At 46.7% G+C, this 23,739-nt stretch overlaps 5 protein-coding genes across 5 annotated transcripts; 2 read left to right on the forward strand and 3 right to left on the reverse strand.

The window, feature by feature from the left end:
* Positions 1–694: 694 nt before the first annotated feature.
* LOC118554181 (histone H2A type 1-E-like) lies at positions 695–1,610 on the reverse strand. Its single transcript, XM_078055837.1, has one exon. The coding sequence runs from the start codon at positions 1,579–1,581 to the stop codon at positions 1,195–1,197; it is 387 nt and encodes a 128-aa protein (XP_077911963.1). The 5' UTR covers positions 1,582–1,610; the 3' UTR covers positions 695–1,194.
* Positions 1,611–1,888: 278 nt separating this feature from the next.
* LOC118554186 (histone H2B type 1-C/E/F/G/I) lies at positions 1,889–2,330 on the forward strand. The gene has a single exon (XM_036121573.2). It carries the CDS (start codon positions 1,911–1,913, stop codon positions 2,289–2,291), a length of 381 nt encoding a protein of 126 aa, XP_035977466.1. The 5' UTR covers positions 1,889–1,910; the 3' UTR covers positions 2,292–2,330.
* A 4,426-nt stretch (positions 2,331–6,756) lies between these two features.
* LOC118554188 (histone H4) lies at positions 6,757–7,068 on the forward strand. The gene has a single exon (XM_036121576.2). It carries the CDS (start codon positions 6,757–6,759, stop codon positions 7,066–7,068), a length of 312 nt encoding a protein of 103 aa, XP_035977469.1.
* Positions 7,069–9,144: 2,076 nt separating this feature from the next.
* On the reverse strand, positions 9,145–10,285 carry LOC118554187 (histone H4). Its single transcript, XM_036121574.2, has one exon. The coding sequence runs from the start codon at positions 10,241–10,243 to the stop codon at positions 9,932–9,934; it is 312 nt and encodes a 103-aa protein (XP_035977467.2). The 5' UTR covers positions 10,244–10,285; the 3' UTR covers positions 9,145–9,931.
* Positions 10,286–16,568: 6,283 nt separating this feature from the next.
* Positions 16,569–23,698, reverse strand: LOC144379140 (histone H2A type 1-E). The gene is made up of 2 exons (XM_078055835.1): positions 21,350–23,698; positions 16,569–18,687 (listed from the first exon to the last, which is right to left on the reverse strand). Exon 1 carries the CDS (start codon positions 23,614–23,616, stop codon positions 23,224–23,226), a length of 393 nt encoding a protein of 130 aa, XP_077911961.1. The 5' UTR covers positions 23,617–23,698; the 3' UTR covers positions 16,569–18,687; positions 21,350–23,223.
* Positions 23,699–23,739: the final 41 nt, after the last annotated feature.

Consider the following 23,739-nt stretch of genomic DNA (forward strand, 5'->3'; position numbering starts at 1 on the left):
TTTTTTCTTCAAAGTGTGGGTCTCCATCATCAAAACTTGGAATCAAGTTAATAGCGCTCAGTATCATCCTTGTGATCACCAAGCTTGTACTGCTATATTGAAGATCTCATTTGGCAGTGTGGTAATGTATGTGCTGTCAGGTAGTAACATGGATAATTAGCACACTATAAATTGTACTTGAATACTTATAGTAAGCATCATTAAAAAATTCTTTAAAAGCAAGTTTTTTAAGATACAAGATTTACTACCTTCCTACTGACAACCCCAACGGGTTTCTGTGTGCCATTTAGGGAAACCACTCCTGCATCCCCCCAAAGTTGCTTTGATTTGACAGTAAAATTTGTCACCCATAAACCACCCCCAACTAATTTGCAGGTATGGACTTAAGTAATCATCTTGAGTCAATTTATTGTTCTTGTATATTCAATATAAATGACTTTGAAATAATAGTCTATTTAGTTCACAAATGTCAACTTGTTGGCAATGTATCCTAAATACTATAGGGAAGGAAAACAATTTTTCCTTCTACCCTTCAGGTACCCTTCTACCCTACCTGGTTTAAGAAATAAATTAACATGGGACAGATTTAACAGGAGGAAAAGCACGTTCTATTACATGCAGAGGCCCACTGAAATTTTCAACCCCAAAGAAATGACCAAGGAGGCTGTTTTTATACTTTTTAGACAAATGTGTGAGGACTTGACAGGATAAGAAAACATACTTGGGAGCCTGAATTAGTGAGGAAATAGAATTTGAACTCAGGTAGATTAGTAAAATGTTAACAAGGTTTGTTTCTACAACTCCTCAGCCTTTAGAGTCCACTTAACTCTGGTGACAAGGATGTCTTTTTACCTTAGTATAGGGAGGGCATTTTTCACATGTTTAATTCCTGCTTTCGGGTTAAAGAAGGTCCGAGTGTCTATAATCTGGCTGCTTCCCGAGTAGCCTCAATTCACAGTAATCAATATGCCATTGTGCTAACTTCCTAGGGCAGCGGCAGCCCGTCCTTGGCCACTAAAAACCAATTCTGGAGTATGGACAAGGGTTAAGGATTAGCTAGGACTAAAGCCTAACTGGAAATGGGTGTCCCAAATCAACCCGTAGTGATAGCATAGAATGACAAGTGTCACCTTTTTAGGACTACAGAAGTGGCTCTGAAAAGAGCCTTTTGTTCTTTGTTTCTAAACTTCCTCCTCACTTGGCCTTGTGGTGGCTGTCGGTCTTCTTGGGCAGCAGCACGGCCTGGATGTTGGGCAGGACGCCGCCCTGCGCGATGGTGACGCGGCCCAGCAGCTTGTTGAGCTCCTCGTCGTTGCGGATGGCCAGCTGCAGGTGGCGCGGGATGATGCGCGTCTTCTTGTTGTCGCGCGCCGCGTTGCCCGCCAGCTCCAGGATCTCGGCCGTCAGGTACTCCAGCACGGCCGCCAGGTACACGGGCGCGCCGGCGCCCACCCGCTCGGCGTAGTTGCCCTTGCGGAGCAGGCGGTGCACGCGGCCCACCGGGAACTGCAGGCCGGCCCGCGACGAGCGCGTCTTGGCCTTGGCGCGGGCCTTGCCGCCTTGCTTGCCGCGTCCGGACATCACGGCCCCACACCCCCCGCGAGCAGCTGCCGCAGCCACAGCGCCGGCCCAGCACTTTTTATAACCCTGTCGAGCGCCAAAAGGAAGGTCGCGCATTGGCTAAGACTGTGGCTTTATGTCGCCCAATGGGAAGGCAGCTTTGGGATCCTTGCGCTCCGATTGGGCAGAACTAACTTCTGACGGCGGGCTGAACGGTCACCAATCAGACGCGGGACTGTACTTTACGCCTTATTTGCATAAGGGCTTCTATATAAGACGGACAAGTTGCGCTCTGTTCGCGCTGTTCCTTCCTCCCGTGTTTCGCGAGCGCCTTCGCTGTTGTCCCCGCCATGCCCGAGCCCGCCAAGTCGGCCCCGGCCCCGAAGAAGGGCTCCAAGAAGGCGGTGACCAAGGCGCAGAAGAAGGACGGCAAGAAGCGCAAGCGCAGCCGCAAGGAGAGCTACTCGGTGTACGTGTACAAGGTGCTGAAGCAGGTGCACCCCGACACGGGCATCTCGTCCAAGGCCATGGGCATCATGAACTCGTTCGTCAACGACATCTTCGAGCGCATCGCGGGCGAGGCGTCCCGCCTGGCGCATTACAACAAGCGCTCGACCATCACGTCGCGGGAGATCCAGACGGCCGTGCGCCTGCTGCTGCCCGGGGAGCTGGCCAAGCACGCCGTGTCCGAGGGCACCAAGGCCGTCACCAAGTACACCAGCTCCAAGTGAGCCCGCCTGCAGCTGACCGCAACCCAAAGGCTCTTTTCAGAGCCATCCACCCTTTCTAAGAAAGAGCTTGTTCGCTGTTTAACTTTGGTAAAAAGTAGAAGTGAACATTAATTTTTCTACATAAGTAGTATTATGTAAACTAGTGTTCTAGGTAATTGCTTTTGGGATTTGCCTCGTACCTATTTCAGCGTTTAGTTTGCAGTTGCTTTTTAGTATATTTCTAGTAAGACACTAATGCAAATAACACCTCGTATCCCTGGAAGTCTTGTGGAGACCCTCTCCTAATAGTTCCTGGCTCCTTCAGCTTTATTTGGGTAGGCCTCGCTAAATTGCCTCTAGAGTTAAAGGATTAAGCAGGATCTTGGAGTGGTAGGTCTCAGTGGATGAGACCAGAACTAATCATCTAGTATGTCTGGTTCTTGCTCCCCAGGCTGAAGTAGGGCCACAGCCTCCATCTTTTAAAGCTATATTTGGGAGGTAATGTGTTAGGACAGTAGTGCTGACTGGAAACTTGGTGACTTGGTGTCACCAGGCAGTATAATGTAGATCGTGTTCCACTTTTTACTTTCTCAACTAGTTAACTCCCTCAGGTCACCCCTGCAGGTATCCACACCATGGTCCCTTGGCCCACCATCTCCCATTAAAATTCCAAGCATTGTTAAAGGCCTATTAGTGGTGTAACCAGTATGGTTTGCAAAATAAACCTGAGTTCTTTCTCGTGGAGCTGAGTGAAGAGCTGGAAATGTTTCTTCTCCACCTCTTCAATTCTCTAAAATAATATTCCCAGTAATGCAGCATGTCTTTTCATTTCTGTTGGCAGGGAAGTCTGGTGCCTCTGATGACAGGGGAAGCCATATTAAAGGCATGCCTGGTTTGGGTGCTGTGTTGGACCAGCTGCAGTAAATCCAGGAAGATCTACCGTTAGCACCTTTGCTCAAGAGTAAGGACCTGCAGAGTGCATTGCAAGAACAGAACACGTGTGGCCAGGTTACCTCTTCAGGCTAACTTTGAGATTTGCTTACTCAAAGCAGCCACCATTTTTCACTCTCACATTTATCCCACACACTGGTCTCGGGTACCTCATAGGCACTAAGAAATGTACCTGCAATGGGAAAGTCCCAGCTTCTTCCAAAGAAACAGTTAAGAAAATACGGACTCTAAAACAAAACTGGGAAGCTAGCAAAATGGAGTCTGCTGAACAGGGCAGATGGTGTAGCGGGGAGGGGAGGCGTGCTCCAGGTCGAGTACCTGGGACCTAGAAATCCTCTAGCATGGCTGCAGGCTGGGATGGCCAGAGATGAATGTGGAAAGATAAGTAGAAGGTGGGGCAGTGAACCTTACGATACTGAGGAGCTTTGTACACCTTGAAAAGAAATACAAAGTTTATCTACTAGAGGAAGGCCGACTCTGCAGAATTTTAAAATCTTGTAAAATGTATGATTCAGAATCATTATTCTGGTGGCCCAGTTGAGAACGAATAGAAAGGGGGGTGAGATCCAGGTGAAAAGTTTGGAAATACCAGCCAGGAGTGAGGTTCTGAACTGAGGAGGCAGGGAGAGGAGGAGGAGGGGGAGAAAGGGGGTCAAGGGGGAAAAGGAAGCAGAACGCGAGGCCTTGCTGCAGAGTGATGGTGAAGGAGGACAGGTTGGAATGTCTTGCTTTCAGCTTGTGCAACATCACTACTCAAGAAAGGGTTTCAGAAAGTGGGCTTGGGAGGAAAGGAGACTTGCCATGTTCATTCTGACTCGATGCCCCAAAGCACCTAGGCATATATTGAATATCTAAAGCTTAAAGAGTTTGAGAAAACTGCAGAAGCAGAAAGGTCCCTTGGACCCACCCCCCCATCCCTGCTCCGCCCTTCCCTGAAAGCAGGAGATAAACCTCCCCTGGGACAGGCACCCACCCTGAGGGAAGGAGGCCGGCTTATCACCAGAAGGAATTTGGGGCTGAAAGGCCACAAGAAAAAACCTTATTTCTTCAACTTACTACCCCAAGCCCAAACCTCGTTGTCTTGTCAATTCTTCACAAATGTATCTCTTCTAAAAATATGAAATCTCCCTGACTAGTTGCTTCGGGACTTCCTTCTCTTGTGAGGGCTGCCATGTAACATGTAAAAATTCAACAAAACGTGTATGCTTTTTTCCTGTCAGTTTAATTCTTAGGCAGAAATCCAAAGAGGACAGAGAATTTTTCATTCCCCTACCTTTCATTCAACAAATACTCATTACCCCTCTGCCGTGAGCCAGGCACTACTTTAACATAACATTATGACAGTGAAGGGGTTCAGAACAAGTCTCCCCCAGATGCCATGGACACATGGACTATTTTGAACTAAAGTCAACTGAGAATACCACGGGTCAAGAGAAACTTTTGCCCTCCCCCTAACTGCCTTAAAGAATTTAAGTAAGCGGTTGATAACAGAGAGAGAGAGAGAGCTATTATCAGACATAACTTTTTTAATGTGAAAGACTCAGCTTGGCGGGGCAGACATGTGATTATGAAACTCTAATCTTATCTGCTGTGGATTGTCCTTCTCCCCTCCGTAACCCCAGGCCCCTCTCCCATTCCTTAGCTGGGGATGTCATAGAAGCCTTAATTGCTTGACTGCCTTTAAGTCTTATTTTTTACAGGGCTTCTGTACTTTTGAAATTAAATGTTTTTCTCCTGTTAATCTGTTTTATGTCATTTTAATTAGTAGATCAGCCAAAGAACCTAGAAGGAAATAAGGGGAAAATGTCCAGCTCCTACAATATACAAAGATGAAGAACTCACTCTTTTAAAGATGTCTGTTTTTCTGCCCCAGTTAATCAGTGCGATGCAGTTATGATAAAAATTCCAGAGGGTTCCTTTTTCCTTTAAACCTGAAACAAGTTACAGTATTTGGAAGGGGAGCAGAATATATCATCTCAAAATATGCCTCTTTGAGTATGTATGATAAACTTACATGCACAACAGTTATTGCTGAATGTGGTAAGAATTTTGTGGAAAATGTAGTAATATTAATCTAATACCACAACATCTACATCCTCTCTGACAAAGCATTTCAATTCTAGGTTATCCTCAAGAAATAAATTATGTACAGATCTCCTTTAAAATAGAAAAAATAGAAAGCACATTATGTTAAATACTAGAGATTTTACTTAAAATGTATCATAGAAAATGCTTGTGATGGAGTATTACACAGACATAAATAATCCCTTTTTTCACTTTCCCTAATGTAAAATTTCCAAAGATTCAACTGAAAATAGATTTCCTTTGGCAAAGGAAACTGACTAAACTATAGAACAGAATAGAATTTTTAGTAATGGTTCTGTCAGAGAGCAGGAATATCCTGTCCTTTTGGGGGCCCTTCTAGCCTCCAAATTGACGTGAGACAGATTAGCAGGAAAATACCAAGTTGACATAAGACAGATTAATAAGAAAATATAAACTATAATAGTATACGTACCGGGAATCCATACAGACATGAAATTTCAAAGACAGTCAAGTAAAATGAAGTATATATGTCTTTCTGAACTAAGGAGAAGGGGATGGGAGTCTGGAACTTCAAAGGGGAGGAATGTAATTCACAGGAAGAGTAAATGCCTGGTAAATAAAATGTTTCTGGGCCACTCAGAAACAATGGAACATAAAGGGTTTTGATCAAACCGGCCTTGCTCCCCCCCATCGTGTGTACCTAGCACATAGTATAAAACAGTTCTCTGCTGTGATAACTCTCTTCCTGGAGCAGGTCCTCTATCTAATTTCCTTTTAGGCAGTTGTGGAGGAGGTAAAAAGCTTTTCCAAAATTTGCTGGATTTTAATAATCTTCACGTCAAAGGGAGCCATCGTAGGGTAGCCTGCCTTTGGCCCCTACAGTTCCAAGTATAGTGTTAAAAGTGGTACATCAATCAATAGGGAAAACAATTATTTTAAACATGTGGCTTATTAAGGAATTGCCAGGGAATTGGTTAAAGTGTGCTATAGAGAATTCTTAAGAAGGAGTAACAAGTAGATACTAAAAACAACTTTTTTGTCTTTAGAAAAGGGAAATTAAAATGTAATCAGTGTAAAGAAGTTCCAAAACGTCATACACGGCACTGTGAATTTTCTTTGAAAAAATATGTGCACCTATCTATTCACCAAAGTCCCAAACTAGCCAGCAGGACTAAGTGTTCCCTGTGTGCTGGGATAAAAGGTTGTTATCTCATTACTTCCCTTTTTTGTGTTTCTCACAAAATTCGCGCTTGGCGTTCGCAGTGGAAAGCAATTTTTAAAGTTTTCAGAGTAACAAAATGGTTACGAGGTACAAACAAAACATAGCACAGGAAACCGAAGACTCGTTTTTTTTGGTCTCGTCGCATTCCCTCCCCCCGCGGGGTGGCACTTCCCGTCTGTCGGAGGTTCTCAGTTCGGTCCGCAGCAGCGGGATAAAGGCTGCAGCACCGGGGACGCGGCCAGACGGTGTGCGGTCTCCGCTCTCGGCATGTCCGGCCGCGGCAAGGGCGGGAAGGGCCTGGGCAAGGGCGGCGCCAAGCGCCACCGCAAGGTGCTGCGCGACAACATCCAGGGCATCACCAAGCCCGCCATCCGGCGGCTGGCCCGGCGCGGCGGCGTCAAGCGCATCTCCGGCCTCATCTACGAGGAGACCCGCGGGGTGCTCAAGGTGTTCCTGGAGAACGTGATCCGGGACGCCGTCACCTACACGGAGCACGCCAAGCGCAAGACGGTCACGGCCATGGACGTGGTCTACGCGCTCAAGCGCCAGGGCCGCACCCTCTACGGCTTCGGGGGCTGAGCCCCGGCTTCCCAGCTCGCTTCCTACTGGGAACCAAAGGCCCTTCTCAGGGCCCCCACTCTTTCATCCGAGGAGCCGTGACGCTAGTTTGCCTTTTACTTGGGTTAGATTTCGGCCTTGAAAGTATATATCCATCCCCTTCTTACGAAGTTGCCCTGTGTACAACTAGAGAAGAGACTGGTCCTGTAATTTTCCACGTTTTCTCGCAGGTTTTTGGAGAGTTGTATTAAGCTAATAACGTTGGCATTTAATTATATTTAACATCTGACGTTCATATTTTAAGGTGGAACGTTAATTGGCGTGACAGTTGGAAGGAAACGGGTTTAGGACTTGAGCAGAACGGCTTTCTCGGTATGGACGGGGTGCAGATTTTGGGGTTGAACAAGAACCCGTCCCTCAGCGCTGAATTCGTGAGAAGGCGCGTTTCCGTGTTCACGAGGCCTTACAACGTAGTCCTCTCCATTCTGGTGCCAGGTGTCCTCTGCGTGTTAAGTAGACGTAATTGGAGAGCAACAGTGTGACCGTTGCTGAGAGACCAAGCATGTGATGGGCCCTGGACTCCTGTCCTGGTGTTCCCTGGGAGTGGAGACTGGAAGCTCCTAGAAGACTTACCAGGCCGATACCCACAGAACAGTTGGTGAGGGTGGGATGCAGTTAAAAGGCCTGTCAACTAAATGATAAGGGAAACAAGGTTGCATTACAGAAATGTTGCCGTGAGAAAAGGCAACCCCTAGCCCAGGAGAGCTACTAAAAAGGGATCCTTGGTACAGAGTGCAAAAGGAATTAAAAACACGGGATTAGGCCGTAAATCCAGACCTATGCTCCAAGTAATTTTTAGGATTCTTCCAGAGGGGGTCTTAACTAGAGAAAGAAACCCAAAGTCAAAGGGGAAGACTTGGGTGTTGGTAGGAAGCTTGGCTAATGCAGATACAGACTGAAGTAGCAATTGCCCAAAAGGGTAAGCAATGATGAGATGTATACATTTTAAAGCTGAAGTTAAAAACTTTCAACATCTCCTTGTCTCACCAAGTTTTAACCCTTGTAAGGTCAAATGCTAAATGTGCAAGTAGCCTGGCTCAGGAATGTTTCCTCAAGGACCCTAGAGGCCTCTGAAATACAGTGCTGTCTTAATGATGGTGAGCTCCCATTTTCCTGGGAAGACTTGGCCTAACTCCAGCTAACATATGACTCCAAATTGCAACACTACAGTATTTTAGATGGGCTGTGTCCATTTAGCTACCCAACAGAGTGAGATTTCTTTTTGTCTTTGCTATTGCTGTAGCAGATTGCCTGTGATACGCATCACATTCTGGTTTAACGCTTATTCAATAATAAAACTTCTGTTTCCTACTACCTTTGTGGAGCGGTTTCCTGGGTTATCCCCCCAACACCTTCTGAGGGTCAATTATGTATTTGTGGCTTTCCATTACTTCCTTTCTTTTTTTAAGATTTTATTTATTCATTTGACAGTGAGAGAGATAGAACAAGCTGGGGGAGCGGCAGGCAGAGGGAGAGGGACAAGCAGGCTCCCCACTGAGCAGGGAGCCCGAAGTGGGGCTCGATTCCAGGACCCTGTGATCATGACCTTAGCCGAAGGCAGACGCTTAACTGACTGAGTCACCCAGGCACCCTGCTTTCCATTAATTTCTTGAATGATTTTGATAAAAGTCTCTCAGTTCTTAAAAACCAAAAAAAAAAAAAAAAAAAAAAAATCCCTAAGTATTCTATATATTATTTCAATGCTATTTTTATAGCTAATATTCTAGTATTTGTCTTTAGATATCTGACTTATGTTCATAGCCTGATTTAATGAAACTTTCAAAACTTCTTGATAATACTTTTCCTAAATCCAGGCCCTAAATTTTGAATAATGAAACCTTTAAGGTATTACTTATATCTAAACTCCTGTAGTTTCCCAAGTGGCCACTGGGCCACACATAGTTTCTCATTTCATGAGAAGAGACATAGTTTGTATTTGTGATTAACCACATACAATTGTGAGAACTGTTTTGTTATATATCATGCAATAGGAAAAAGAGCAAATAAAAAATAAACTATACATCCTTGTTAACCAGATAAAATGTTTTAATATGCATAACAATTATACTTTTTAAATTGAATAGAACATACTTGCATTTGCTTAATCTTAATGTTACATTAACTGTTACTTTTCACTTGCAATCACCAATGACACATACATCGTTTCTCCATCATAAAGGCTGAAGGAGTGCCAACTATGATCACCACCCTTACAAGACAAACAAGAATACCTTTACGAACTTTAGAAGTTCTCTACTCTTTGTGGTAAGTGATGGAGACCAGCAATAGGCCATTAATTGTCCCTCCAGGCTAATAAGTGACCTTCTGAGTTGACAAGCCAGGTCGCATTTACAAGCTGAGGTCAACTATAATCAATCAGACTTAAAAACTGCCATTTTTTCCTGACAGAACACAAGTTTCTGAGTTTTGGTCTGAACATTTTTCCAACTCTCAAGCCGACTCTCCACTAGGACATTTGCCAGGATTTTACCGGAGGTAGAAGGGTTTTCCCAGTGTGTCCACGGAACAGCAAAGTCTTGGAAAGGAAGCTGTGCGGAGCCAACAAGCCCTAAAAGCTGTCACAGGACATACCCCCTGGAGGAAGTTCCGCAGCATCCTAAGATACCAACTTAGGGCAAGACGCCTCGGCACAGGGTTGGTTGGCAGGACTAGCGACCTGTGCGGGTGACGGTGACCCGCAGCGAAACCTGGCCACGCGCACCAGCGATCGCCAACAAGCCAGTGTCACGGCTCCTCGGGTGAAAGTGGGGGGAGCCCTGAAAAGGGCCATTTGTTTGTTTGCGTGTGACGGCTTGGGTGAGGCTCAGCCGCCGAAGCCGTAGAGGGTGCGGCCCTGGCGCTTGAGCGCGTAGACCACGTCCATGGCCGTGACCGTCTTGCGCTTGGCGTGCTCCGTGTAGGTGACGGCGTCCCGGATCACGTTCTCCAGGAACACCTTGAGCACCCCGCGGGTCTCCTCGTAGATGAGGCCGGAGATGCGCTTGACGCCGCCGCGCCGGGCCAGCCGCCGGATGGCGGGCTTGGTGATGCCCTGGATGTTGTCGCGCAGCACCTTGCGGTGGCGCTTGGCGCCGCCCTTGCCCAGGCCCTTCCCGCCCTTGCCGCGGCCGGACATGACTGTTGTGAGCTCTGTGCGACTCGGACACAGCTGCGGCCCGGCTCCTCCGGCAGGACTAATTATAAGCAGAGGCCGGACCTCGTTGAGAACTGGAAGCGCGGGCGGGAACCGCGGCCCCGCTGCCCCACCCCGGGCTCCGCCCCCTCTGGGCGGAGCTCCAATGACTGTGGGGCGGGGGGCAGGGCGGTTTCCCGCGGAAGCTCTGCATTTCCCTGAGCCCGTTGGTATTTGTATCTGCGGCTCTCTTCCTATGAGAACGTGAGTAGGGGCTTCTAGTTTACAACGAGGTGCTGTCGTTTCTCATTCAGAAGGGAATGATTGTTAGCTGGGAAGGGAACCCTAAGATGCCACCCCAAAAGAGGAGTGTAGGAGTCCAGGACAAACCGTCTCAAAATGGGCCACTTTGGTATGAAGGGTAGCAGAATATGCCACCCCAAAATGTGCCTCTTTGGCATAAAGACTATTTTTGAGCAGATTATTTTTAAGAAACACCAGACGCAGGAAGAATCTCTAAAATCAGAGTAGAACTCTTTCTTAAGGGACATGTTACATTTATAAAGGAGATCTCAATCTGTAAGTGTCTCCCTCTCAGTACCAGAAAGAGAAGGATGATTAAATGATGATTAAATCAATTTTGTCCATGGAGAAGGCCCGAACTTAATTCTGCATCACAGCCTTGTTTACCTTTTGCTGGTAACCGATACCCGGCTCCCTGTGCGCTCTCCTCCCACATCAACATCTTTTAGCTGAAGACGGTATTTAAGGCGGTGGCTTGGGCCTTTCCAGGGAGTTTTACTCACTTCTTCAGAGTATCTCTCACGTATACAGGACGTATACATGTTATTAAACGGCTGTTTGTTTTTCTCGTTAATCTGTCTTTTATTATAGGGGGGAGGCTCACAGCACCTAGAAGGGTAGAGGGGAAATTATTTTTCCTCCCCTACACTGTTCTTTTTATTACATCAATATTTTAAATGATGGTTGTATTACAGGTCATAATTTGGCACTGCAGGTCCCATTATTTCTTTTCAAAAGTTTCTGATCTAGTTTCACAAGATTCCTTTTTTGTGTGTAAGTTTAGAATCATTGTAGTGGTTTGGAAAAAAATCCCTTTGAGCTTCTGATCATGATTGCATTAAGTATAAATTAATTAGAATACAATTAAAGCCCTACAAAAATCAAGTACTTAAATTCAGAAACTTTGTGCTTCTAGTTGCTTTTAAGCCTTTTAATTTTAATGACTAAAAATTTTGTTTTTTGTTTTGTTTTTAAGTTTTGGTTTTTATATAATATTTAATACAGGTTAATTTTTTGCATACATTGAATTTTATTTGTAAAAAACAAATACAGGATCAGACTTTGGAATTCTTGACCCTAACATAATTTTGTAAACTCCTCTAACTAATGTCACCCATTATTCAATTGTTTTCAAAAGTTCTTAGTAGCCGAAACTCTACTTAGAAAAACCTCATTTTAGGGGTGCCTGGGTGGCTCAGTCGTAAAGCGTCTGCCTTCGGCGCAGGTCTTGATCCCAGGGTCCTGGGATCGAGCCCGCATCGAGCCCCGCATCGAGCCCCGCATCGGGCTCCCTGCTCAGCGGGAAGCCTGCTTCTCCCTCTCCCACTCCCCCCGCTTGTGTTCCCTCTCTTGCTGTCTCTCTGTCAAATAAATAAATAAATAAATCTTTAAAAAAAGAAAGAAAAACTTCATTTTAGATTTTATCTCCTCTACCAATTGGGTTTTTGGCACTTGCTTATGTCTTCTAAATCTTTGCTCATCTAGAGTGGGATTAGGATAGTAACAATACTTACGTCATAGAGTTATTTTAAGAACTAATGGAGAGGCAACTGCGTGGCTCAGTTGGTTAAGCGTCCGACTCAATTTCACCTCAAATCATCATCTCAGGGTAGTGATTTCAGTCCCTACGTTGGGCTCTGTGCTGGGCCTGGAGCCTGCTTCGGATTCTCTGTCTCCCTCTACCCATTCCCCTCCCACGTCTCTCTAAAAAAAAATAATGGAGATAATTTATATAATATACTGAGTATAGAGAGTATGCTTCTATGTAGTATAATAAGCAACTTTTATTTTTAGTACTAAATTTAAAATAATTTATATTTGTATTACTTTAAAATATTTTTACTTTGGGGCGCCTGGGTGGCTCAGTCATTAAGCGTCTGCCTTCGGCTCAGGTCATGATCCCAGGGTCCTGGGATCGAGCCCCACATCGGGCTCCCTGCTCAGCGGGAAGCCTGCTTCTCCCTCTCCCACTCCCCCTGCTTGTGTTCCTGCTCTCGCTATCTCTCTCTCTGTCAAATAAATAAATAAAATCTTAAAAAAATTTTTTTTTTACTTTAATAAACATGGACTTAAAACATATTCTATATAATATATAAAATGCTAAATAATGAATATTTATTTTTGCTACATATTATCATATTATTAAGAGTCCACATTTATCTTAAATATGTATTAATAGTATGTAGGGGAGAATATTTCCCTTCTAAGTTCTTTGGCTGATCTAATAATTGATATGAGACAGTTTAACATGAGTAAAACAAACTTCATATGTAGGGAAGCCTCAAAAATATAAGACCCACACTGCACCCAGTTAATTGAGTCTTATATAACATCCTGAACTAAGGAAAAGGGTAAGGGTCTGGGAGAATAAGGGGAAAGAAAACCATTTACAGGCAGGAGAGAATTGTTTGGAAAATAAAGGTTACCTTGTTATGCAGATAACTTTGTTCGGTTAAAAGGTATCTCTGGTAATAGCTCTTTTCCCGGTACAGGCCTCCTTTCCAATGTAAATTTAGGCAGTTGAGGGGGAAGTTAAGAGGGTTTCCTGAATCTGCTAAATTTTGACTGCCTTTAGCTCAAAATAATCCCTATACCGGGGGCACCTGGGTGGCTCAGTAGGTTAAGCATCTGCCTTCAGCTCAGGTCATGATCCCGGTGCTGGGATTGAGTCCTGCATCAGGATCCCTGTGTGATCTCACTCTCTCTCAAATGAATAATATCTTAAAAAGATAATCCTCCTTATGCCAAAGAGACATATTTTGGGGTGGCAAAATCTGCTCTCCTTCAATAGATTTTTAGGGACATTTATTTTTGGTCAAAATACATTTTTAATATTTATTACCCTAACAAAATAAACATCTGTTACTTTATTCTTCTGTGCAAATTTCTTATTTCTGTATGTACATCTTTATCATGTATTGTGTTTTGAAATAACTTCTAAACAGTATCCTAACAGCTAAAAATGTAAGTGAAGGATGATCACAGCAAAGGACTCATTGCTACTCCCTCTTTACCAAAACCCCCTCCTGAAACATTACCACTACACCAGGAAAACTAATATTTTCATAGAAACAATCTAAACAGTAAGCACATGTAAAAGTCTGGAAGATGAGAGATTTATAAAAACCACAAAAAAACACACCGTCAGGGGAAAGGCATTGTTTGAGAGCCTCAGAAATTTGTCTTGGTTGGGTGATCCCTAATTCTCCACCCTGGGTGTTTGCCCTTGTCCAGAGTCCCCACCTTCCTCCAAAGCACCAGTGCCCCAGGTCACTGAAGCTGTTTCATTCTGCCACCAGGTAACTACAATTCATTAGCATCCGTAGCATTTATTTAAATGTGAGATTGTTGATAGATTGGGGGAGCAAGCAGGAGGTAAACCAAATTAATAATGTCATCCAGAACAACCTTTTTCCAGATAAATTAATATCATGAACTGAAAAGGCAATTTCAGCCTTTCAAACTGGTCTTTGCTCCTTGGACCGGTCTCATCCTCACGCTGCCTCCACTGGTTGATTGCTTTCAAGTTGCTCACTTAAAAACCCCTCTGTTTTCCGTCACGCTTTCCATCCTTGTTTAACTTTCAACTTCTTTTTTGGTTTTTATTTTATCGTTTTAAAAAATATTTTATTTATTTATTTGAGAGAATGCACAAGCTCACAAGCGGGGGGGAGGGGGAGGGAGAAGAAGACCCCCCGCTCAGTGGGGAGCCCGACACCCACCCTGGGATCATGACCTGAGCCAAGGCAGACGTGTAACAGACTGGGCCGCCCAGGTGCTCTTTTTTGTTTTTATTTTGTACCACTTACCTATGTTATATGGTTTTTGTTATTATAAAATTAACACAATTTATTGACCATATTTTATGGGGTTGTCATTGAACTAATGTCAAGGAAGTTGCAAATATGAATAAAACCCACTCTCTAAGGGATTTTGTCAACTACTGGATAAGATGCACAATAAATCTCATTTGGGAAGACACTATTAGGTGGTTTCATGGAGTCTGCGGAGAGAGAAATTAATGGGAAGACCAACTCCAGAAAGAAAGCTTAAATACTGCTTCCATCTGGGTCAACCACACTTCAGTTTAAAAAAATTTTTTTCCCCATAAATCTTCTGCTACTAAAATTAAACTTTACGTCCTATGAAAATAGCTTCACAGTGTAAACTATGAAGTTCTAACTTGTTCTTCTGGATCTAATTGCAATTACAAATATCTGAATTTTTTTTATCAAGACTGTTCAAACTTTGTTACCTCCTTTAAAAAAAGTTTAAAATGTTTTTCTGATTATGTAACTAATAATAGTACACACTTTATCCAGTGACATTGGAGTGAGAGTTGATAAACAAAAAAATTCAGTCAACAGGGAATCATAATCAATGATGTATCACGCTTGGGTATTTTATTTTACTTAAAACAAAAATGTATATTTATTTGTCAATTATTCGATTATGGGCTCATTGGTTTGATAAATCAAAACCACACCAATAATAAAATTTGAAAAACAGTTTAACAATGTAGTGGTTCTTGTGAGGAATACGAACAATGCAATAAAGCAAGTACTAGCAGTTTTCATCTGTTGGGACGAAAAAACTTGTCCTTCCTTCCCTTCTAGGTTCTTTGGGTGGTCTAGTCATTAAGTTGACATAGAACAGAATAACAAGGGAAAAACATTTAATTTTGTTCATGCAGGAGCCCCACACAGACAGGAGAGGCTCCCCAACAGTCAGGGGCTCATCTAAATTTGAGGCTTGTATGTTATCGAAGGGAAGAAAGAAAGTTCACAGGAAGATGGGAAGGGCAAATGTTCGGCAAACAAGTGTTTGCCCAGCCTTGCGGAGACCGAGGACACACAGGGAGGAATGTGAAGGAACAGGTCCTGCGGCCCCTCAGCTTACCACACCTGGCTCAGACTCTTTGTACTTATCTCTGCGGATCGCTCACTTCCTGGACTGGACCTATTCAAATTCGTTTAGGCAGTTAAGGGGGGAGGTAAAAAGCTCTTCCTGAGTGTTTTGAGCCCAATTGTCTTCAGCTCAAAATAATCCACGTGTCAAAGTGGCTCCTTCTAGGAGATTTGTACTGAACCCTCTCACGCCATCAACATCAATGATAAAAACAGCATATTTTCTTACTAAAAGAAAGAACTCACAGGCTTTCCTTGAGCTGTATAACTCTACTTGACATTTCTAGGTCTAAGAGAAATTGCTGTTTAAAATTTACAAACTCAGATAATGCAGGTGACTTTTTAAGAGGGAACAACTGAACAGTCAGATTTACTGAAATCAGGATCTGGGTCCTCTGACATCATATAATCATAAATAAAAAAGACACGTTTTTAAAGGTAACATTTACCTCCTCTTTGTGATTGCTGTGGTCACTTCAATTCTGTCTGTCTTGGCTTGTGATTGCAGTTCAGGTTTAACTATAGGACATACAAATATTTCAAGAGACTCAGAAAATAAATTTATTCCAACAGACTAAGAATGCCATAGAATCTGATTTTCATTAAGATATCCATGAGTAAGAAGTAAACATTAGCTGCTGTGTCCATGGGTGGAGAGGAACAGAAGGCCCTCTCCAGCTAGTGACTTGGTGATGAGAAGGGTATGATGAAGGGGGTGAAAGGGGCAGCGGCGGAAATGGACAGCATCATGACTGATTGGGTCCCCATAGTTAAGGTAAAAATCTGACTTACAATGTCCACCTTTCACAGTTGTTGCAAAAGCACATGATCTTCCTAACGTAATTCCATGTCATCTTTAGTCATTTCTGTGTATGTGGACAACTACGAAATGCATTCTCTGCCTGAACCTATTTGAAACAAGGAACCTACCACTCCGTGTGACTAATGCAGGACCTTTTAGTGGCGTGAGTCCTACTCAGTGAGATTCAGTTGAATTAGGAGAAAAGGGAAGGTAGGCCAGTCATAGTGTTTCAGGACTTTCTTCTTATCTCAGCTTTCTGGTGCCCACTGTCCTCGGTCCCGCTGCTCCGACGAATGAAGAGGGAGACCAGACAGAGTGGGGGGCAGCAAAGCAAAGTTTTATTAAGAGGATAGAATCAGCTCTCCACTTGGGGGAGGAATCCAAGAAAAATACCCCCCCGAGCAATGAGAGGAGTTTGCCTTTTGTGCAGTTTTAGCTGGGGTTCTTTCAGGGCAGATCCTTCAGGATTTCTTCATGTCTTTGATCAGCCGGGGAAGTTTTCCAGCGAGGCTATCTTCCCGAGCCCAGCCCCCTGGGGTTGTTTTTCTCTGTGGTTTTTCAGGGAGGCCGAGCAGGCACGATGCTGATCTTACCCCTGGGGCCTCTGGTCCTACTGTATGGCTCTCTGCCTGTCCCTCTCCCATCCGTCCCTGCCATATTCCCCCCTCTGAACAGTTAACTCCTAACTGCCGTAAGGAACAGGGGTGATGACCGATCTATGGCTACTTCCTGCTGGGGAGGGGCGTCGACTGGTTCAGAAGTCTGTCCAGAGGCCCCTATAATAGGTAGGGGCTGTCTCCATCTGTGGCTGCATAGACAGGACCATTTGAAGCCTGATGGACTCTAAACGAGAAGACACAAATTGGATAAGGTCATTTAGAATACAAGGTCGTCAAAGAAGCAGAAGGAAGAGGACTAATACTGGGGCCATGAATGGCCATAGTCAGCGTAACAGCTGGGCCCGAAGGGAGGTCCACCAGGAGGAGAGGTCCTCTATTTGGGCCACCAGGTTACCTGATGGATCTGAATGAGTGACCACCTGACCCGTGTTGTTAATATAAAAGTAGCTTTCTTCCTGGAGGAGGGTGCAGGTACCCCCTGCGTGGGGGGTTAGGAGGGCCAGGGCCTGGGGATTTTGGAGGGCCATGCCCTCAAGGAGTTTCTTTGCTGTGTGCGTACTGCGAGTCTCTATACCCCAGGCTTGGTTTGGTTTACAGCCTGCGGCCTGTGGCTGGACCCGGGGGCGTAGTCCGTGAGCGGAGCTAAGTAGGCTAAAGAGCATCGCCCTCTCCACTGCGGGGGTAAGGCGATGTATGCCCTTTTCCCACAACAGAAGAATAAACCGTCCTCTGCTTGGAGATTTAGGTGGAACCCATATTTAAAGAGAAGCTTTGGCGGGGAGGTAGAGGCAGCTCCTGACAATTTTTTCCATATTAGGGAAGCATCTAAATGGAGCCGCTCGCCCACTGTGGAAGCAAGTGAGCTGGAAGGATAGATTTTAAGAAAGAATTCTTGGGATGAGAGGAGTAAACCTTTGGCCAATCCTAGTGTAGAAGAATTGCAGGACACCTGAGACCACCCTGCTGAGCAGGAGTTGTTAGCGAAGGTACAAAAAGATGTCTTTTCCTTTGGGGGATACTGGGCCCGGAGGAAGAGGTGAGGTTTATCAGGATCTTTGTAGGAGCTGAGGGAGTTGAACAGGGAACCATTCCAGTGTTCCTCTATAGAGGTCGAAGTGACTTGGAAGGTGAAGTTGCATTGGGACGTGGAAAGATTTCCTACAAAGAACCCTGAGTTTGGAGTGTAAATGGAGTTTTCAAAGCAAATAGGGAATGTTGTTGAGGTACTGAGCTGGAGCCGATCCAACCAGGCAAGGTTTGGGGTATTGTTGGACCAAGGGACACTGGCTACTTTGGTTTCCATGTCCTTCTTCCAGGCTTTAAAAAATAGTTGCTCTATATTTTGAGTGGGGAATGAATTAATATAGGAGACAAAAGGGGTGACGGAGTAATTAGCCCGTAGCCAGACCGCAATAGGGGCGGGCACAGCAGTTCCTACTGAGTCATTCCCACATATCCAACAATCAGTCAAACTGAGGGGAGTGGCATTGAGTTGAACCCATCCTAGAGTCCCTGCAGATGAGTGGCAATGTAGAAGTTCGGGAAGAGAAAGAAGGAGAAAGAGAATAAATGCATTCGAAGGCATGTTTGATCAGGGGTTGAAGTACTTAGCTTGGTTTTGCTGGCTTTTCTGTTTTTTAAAGATGCGTTTGAGCCCTTCCCAGGCTCGCAGTGGTTATCTTGGTTTCCTGTTGTCTTGTTCCACTAGAAACCAGGGCTTGACCCTAGAATGGTAGATCCAGGCCTCGATCTCGGGTACCTTGACGGCCGTTGGGGTGGCTAAGATGACTGTGTGGGGGCCTTCTCAGACAGACTCTAGGGACAAAGATAAAGAGGGAAGAGTTTTCACAAGCACTTGGTCCCTGGGACGATACAGGGAAGGTTGGTTGTCTTGGAGCTGGGGGTTAAAAAGCTCCCGAAGAGCTTGTGGAGACCTTGCCAGAGGGATGACACTGTTTACCAAGTCAAAGACTCCCCTGTCACCAGCAGGTCATTTACACGGAAGGGTCTCCCATATAAGTCCTTTCCGTGGGGGTGTTTCTAATCCGGAGTAAGGCAATAGGGAGTAGAGACACCTAATTTTGACTAGTTTCTTGTGCTAGTTTTCTGAGGTGTTTTTAAATAACCTTATTAGTGCTTTCTCCCTTTCCCGAGGATTGGGGTGTCCAGGCACAGTGGAGGTGACAGTGAATTCCCAAGGCCTTGGATACTCCCTCTGTCACCTGGGACTTACGGGAGGGGCTGTTATCACTTTGAAGGGGCTGGGGGAGTCCAAACCGAGGGACGATTTCATTTACCCGTGCCTTTACCACCTCTGCGGCCTTTTTGGTTCCGCAGCGGAAGGCCTCCACCCAGTGTGTGCAGGGTATCTACCAAACCCGGAGACTTTTGTACCCCTGTGCCTTAGGCATATGTGTGAAATCCATTTGCCAATCTTCCCCAAGCTCCCCACTCACTGTCTGCCTCTGGGGATTTGTGGATCAGAGTGCTCAAAAGGCCCTCTCTGCTTCTGGTTTTAGAGGGTATTGTTTCCGACAGGGGAAAGTTGTGGGGGTCTTTAAAGTGGGTGCGAATGGGCACTGCAGGTAAGGCCCGACCCCCTTCTCCCTGAGCTGCCCAGACCTGGGGATAAATATCAGCCTCTATTAAGGGGAGGCAATTGCTAGTTTGTCCAGGGGCCATCAATATGAGAGTTCCCAGACTGGCCATAATATCGCCACCTAAGAGAGGTGTGGGGCTCTCACAAGGAGCGAGAGAAAATTAGATCTTCCCCAGGTGCATCCCAGCGGGCGAGAAAAAGATCTGATTCTGGGCTGTCCAGTGATGCCCTTGACAACAGCACTGAGTCTGGACAGCTGGCCCGGGGTGGAGAGAGGAACCAGAAAGGTGGAAGGAAATTGACTGGCACTCCCTCTATCTCGGGAATTACCCGAGGCTCCGGGTTCCCAACGGCAAGCTGTTCTGGGGAGCCACCACGAAGAGCTCCAGGTCCCATCAGACCCTGTCGGGTGCAGGTCATCTGAGCCCTGGCAGATGGGGATGCTTGAGGGCATTCAAATTTCCGGTCCTCCACAAGTAAGACAGGGCTTGTGGGGCTTTGACTTTGGCTGTCCCCTTTGAGGACATTCCGGCTTCCGGTGCCCTGGGGGCACAGACCTGCCATCTGGAACCAGAGCCTCAGGGCTTATAAGGTTGCAACTAGGGCCTCAGAATTCTTTCTTAGCCTCTGCTCTTGTTCCTTACTCTCCTCTTGGTCCCGGTTGTAAAAGACCCACTTACCAGCTCCTAAGAGCTCTTCTAAGCAGCTGACTTTTGCAGCTTTTTCTGAATATCTGGGGCTGACTGGATCACAGATTTGTCTTTGAGAATGATCTCAGCCTCAGGAGAATAGGGGGAGATAGCTGCATATTTAATGAGAGCCCCTCTCAACCCCTCTAAGAAGGCCGTCGTGTTTTCCTCTCGAGTTTGGGGGACGGTGGATAGCCTGGTATAATTTGGCAGTTGAACCTTTGACCTTTTTAATCCCTCCAGGACGCAGGCCTGGAAGTGACCGAGGTACCAGTTTCTGAGGGGATCGTTAGGGTCCCAACTGGGGTCTTGGGAAGGGACAGCTTGGGCTCCAGTTAGGAAATGGAAGTCCCCCATGGGTCCACCTGTGCCCTGAAAATTAATCAGCTCTTCGTCCCTGTTCTCTCAGCGGTGGCCAGGACCCCGCATTTCTCCACCTCAGAGAGGGTTTGATTTAAGAGGAGCATTACCTCCTTCCAGGTTAATTCAAACACATAAGTGAAATTTTGGAAGGCTTCTATATATTTATCTGGGCTGTTGGAAAATTCCCCAAGGCCCCCCTTCATCTCTGGTCTTGCAACGACAAGGGCACGTGTACCTGAGCCACAGCGACAGGTCCCCTTGGTCCTCCTCCAGGTCCTACATATTCTTGCAAGAGATAGAGCCCCCGAGCATCAGCAGGGGGTCCAGGGTAGGGCGGGCAGGTCAGGGCACCTGATCTGAAATCTGGATAAATTGGTGGAGACCCTAGGGAAGATGGAGCGAGGAGTGGAAAATCCTCTGCGGACGCCATCTGCCTGTCTGCCTTTGGTGTAGGTGTGGTCTTCTTGCGTTCCTGTCCCCCAGTGTCCAGCCATGAAAGAGAGCGGCCAGGAGGCTGGCCCAGGCCCTTATTTTCCCTTAAAGCCCAGAAACATTGCACATTGGGTACTTCTCCCCATTTCCCTCATGTTTGCAAAACCAGCCCAGTTGTAACAGGGTATTATAACCGATACATCCCTCAGGCCACCATGTCTCCTCCTCCCATTCGTACTGTGGCCATGCCTTGGGACAAAAGAAAGTAAGCTGCCTTTTCTTTAAGGTTTGTGGGTCAAACCGTTACAGTTATTCAGGAAGCAAAGGAGTACTGGCTTTGGTCAGGGGATTGCAATTGCCCGTCTCTAGGAAGAGCGGAAATGGCATCCCTTACCTCAGTTCCTCATAGTTGATCAGGAGGGCTTCTTCCCGATCCAGTGTCCTGGGGGCTTTGCGACCAGCAGCCAGGGCCGCTGTCTCTTCTGCGAGGCGCTAGGAGTCTCTCTTACCGGGCTCTACCTCCAGGGAGCGACCCCGCTTGTCCTGACTCTTATTCTCTTTGCATTTCCCAGCCACGGGCCTCGAAGGATCCTGGCTGTGACCCAGTAAGGCTCCTTTAGTGGTGGGTGGATGTGCCAGAATTTTCCTGGCCCGTTGAAAGTTGGCATGATGGGCCTGATAAAATTGCTCTGTCTGACAGACCCGTTTTAAGTGGTTAACAAAGGCCAATTTCTGGAGGCACAGGGCGGGCTGCCGGGGAAGGGGGAAACAGCCAAGGTAGAGGTCCGTTCCCTTGCCCTTCTCAGCAACACCTACTCAGATGTGTTCCGGCCAGACAGCGTCCATCTTAGGATGGTCGCAGCTGAGCAGAGGGGCGTGCACCTTGCCAAGTGTAACAAAATGGTCCCCGTGTGTCCCGGAGGCAATCCCTCCTGATGTCCAGCGAGCCTGATCCATACGGTGTGAGGATCTAGTGTCCGTCACACAAAAACAACAAGCATGCTCAGTGGCTGGAGGGTCGCAGGTAGAACAGTGCCGGCGGGACCCCAATAAGGGAATTCAAGGTGTGTGGGGGGTGGGGGGGCTACTTCTAACAAGTTCTGGGCCAGATCCCGGAGGAGGCCACGTGTCTAAGTGTTCTGTCCACCTGACAGGGTAACGGGTGAGGGGGTAGGACTCAGAGGTGCCACCACATACGGAGGGCAGAGGCAGAAGGCTGTTCCTCACCGTAACGGGGAATTGTGGTTGCGATCCCTTGGAGGCTTCTGGCAAGAGGACGTCTGGGGGGACCTTCCCGGGGATTTTGCATTCCTTCCCCTTGAGGAAGGACCGGTGGGAACCTACCACTCGAGACTTGAGGATGGCAGCCGCGCTATGCACTCTGAGATGATGAGTGCCCATCATGTTGACTGTAACAGAGAGGAGAGACTCGGGGTCCACTACTCACGGTTAGAGGTCCTTGATGACCACCAGAGATCCTGGAGGAGCCCCCAAGAGTTTCAGGATTTTTTCTTACCCCAGCTTTCTGGTGCCCACGGTCCTCGGTCACGCCGCTCGGAGGAATGAAGAGGGAGACCAGACACAGAGTGGGGGGCAGCAAAGCAAAGTTTTAAGAGGATAGAATCAGCTCTTCACACGGAGAGGGGGGATCCGAGAGTAACCCCCTCCCACCCCCAGCAAGGACAGATTTTCTTTTACGCAGTTTTAGCTGGGGTTGTTGCAGCCCAGATCCTTCAGGATTTCTTCATGTCTTTGTCTGATTGGCCCCGGGGGAAGTTTTCCAGCAAGACTATCTTCCCCAGCCCAGCCCCCTGGGGTTGTTTTTCCTCCTTGGTATTCCGGGGAGGCCAGAGACTTGATAGGGAGCTTACCCAGTGGCCTCAGGTCCTACTAGATTCCTCTTTGCCTGTCCCTCCCTCTATCTGTCCCTGCCATAATAGGATGCCAAGTTTGTGTTCCAGATGGACATTTGATCCTGCAGAGGAATCAAGGATACCCAAATTTTGCTCACATGGGCTCATTAAAGCAAGTTTGTCTTTTCTTCTTGCAAGGTGACTTCAATGTAGGGACTCTTGGGTCAAATGACAGATTTACAAATACCTTAGGCAAGCTTTTCTTTCTTCTTTACTGGGTTTGTCAGCATTCAACACCTTGCTATGCCAACAATGCAACTTAAGGGCACAGCTCCTTTTGTTGATTAAGTGGGTGGCTCTGAAAAGAGCCTTTTGGTTTGCACAGGGGGTTTGAGGCACACACTCTGCTAGACTCCTACTTGCCCTTGGCCTTGTGGTGGCTCTCGGTCTTCTTGGGCAGCAGCACGGCCTGGATGTTGGGCAGGACGCCGCCCTGCGCGATGGTGACGCGGCCCAGCAGCTTGTTGAGCTCCTCGTCGTTGCGGATGGCCAGCTGCAGGTGGCGCGGGATGATGCGCGTCTTCTTGTTGTCGCGCGCCGCGTTGCCCGCCAGCTCCAGGATCTCGGCCGTCAGGTACTCCAGCACGGCCGCCAGGTACACGGGCGCGCCGGCGCCCACCCGCTCGGCGTAGTTGCCCTTGCGGAGCAGGCGGTGCACGCGGCCCACCGGGAACTGCAGGCCGGCCCGCGACGAGCGCGTCTTGGCCTTGGCGCGGGCCTTGCCGCCTTGCTTGCCGCGTCCGGACATGGTGGAGAAAAAGGAACAGACCTGAGTAGGGTCAGAGTTGAACCCGCCGGAGCTACCCTACTTATAGTCTCTACTGGGCACAAAAATGAAGCTGTCCCATTGGCTAAAATTACAGTTTCACTT

This window comes from Halichoerus grypus, chromosome 9 (genome assembly GCF_964656455.1).
Source record: "Halichoerus grypus chromosome 9, mHalGry1.hap1.1, whole genome shotgun sequence".
NCBI lineage: Eukaryota > Metazoa > Chordata > Mammalia > Carnivora > Phocidae > Halichoerus > Halichoerus grypus.

Excerpts from the sequence above, each read along its gene's own strand:
- LOC118554181 (XM_078055837.1), bottom strand. The coding sequence starts at position 1,581 with ATGTCCGGACGCGGCAAGCAAGGCGGCAAGGCCCGCGCCAAGGCCAAG.
- LOC118554186 (XM_036121573.2), top strand. The coding sequence starts at position 1,911 with ATGCCCGAGCCCGCCAAGTCGGCCCCGGCCCCGAAGAAGGGCTCCAAG.
- LOC118554188 (XM_036121576.2), top strand. The coding sequence starts at position 6,757 with ATGTCCGGCCGCGGCAAGGGCGGGAAGGGCCTGGGCAAGGGCGGCGCC.
- LOC118554187 (XM_036121574.2), bottom strand. The coding sequence starts at position 10,243 with ATGTCCGGCCGCGGCAAGGGCGGGAAGGGCCTGGGCAAGGGCGGCGCC.
- LOC144379140 (XM_078055835.1), bottom strand. The coding sequence starts at position 23,616 with ATGTCCGGACGCGGCAAGCAAGGCGGCAAGGCCCGCGCCAAGGCCAAG.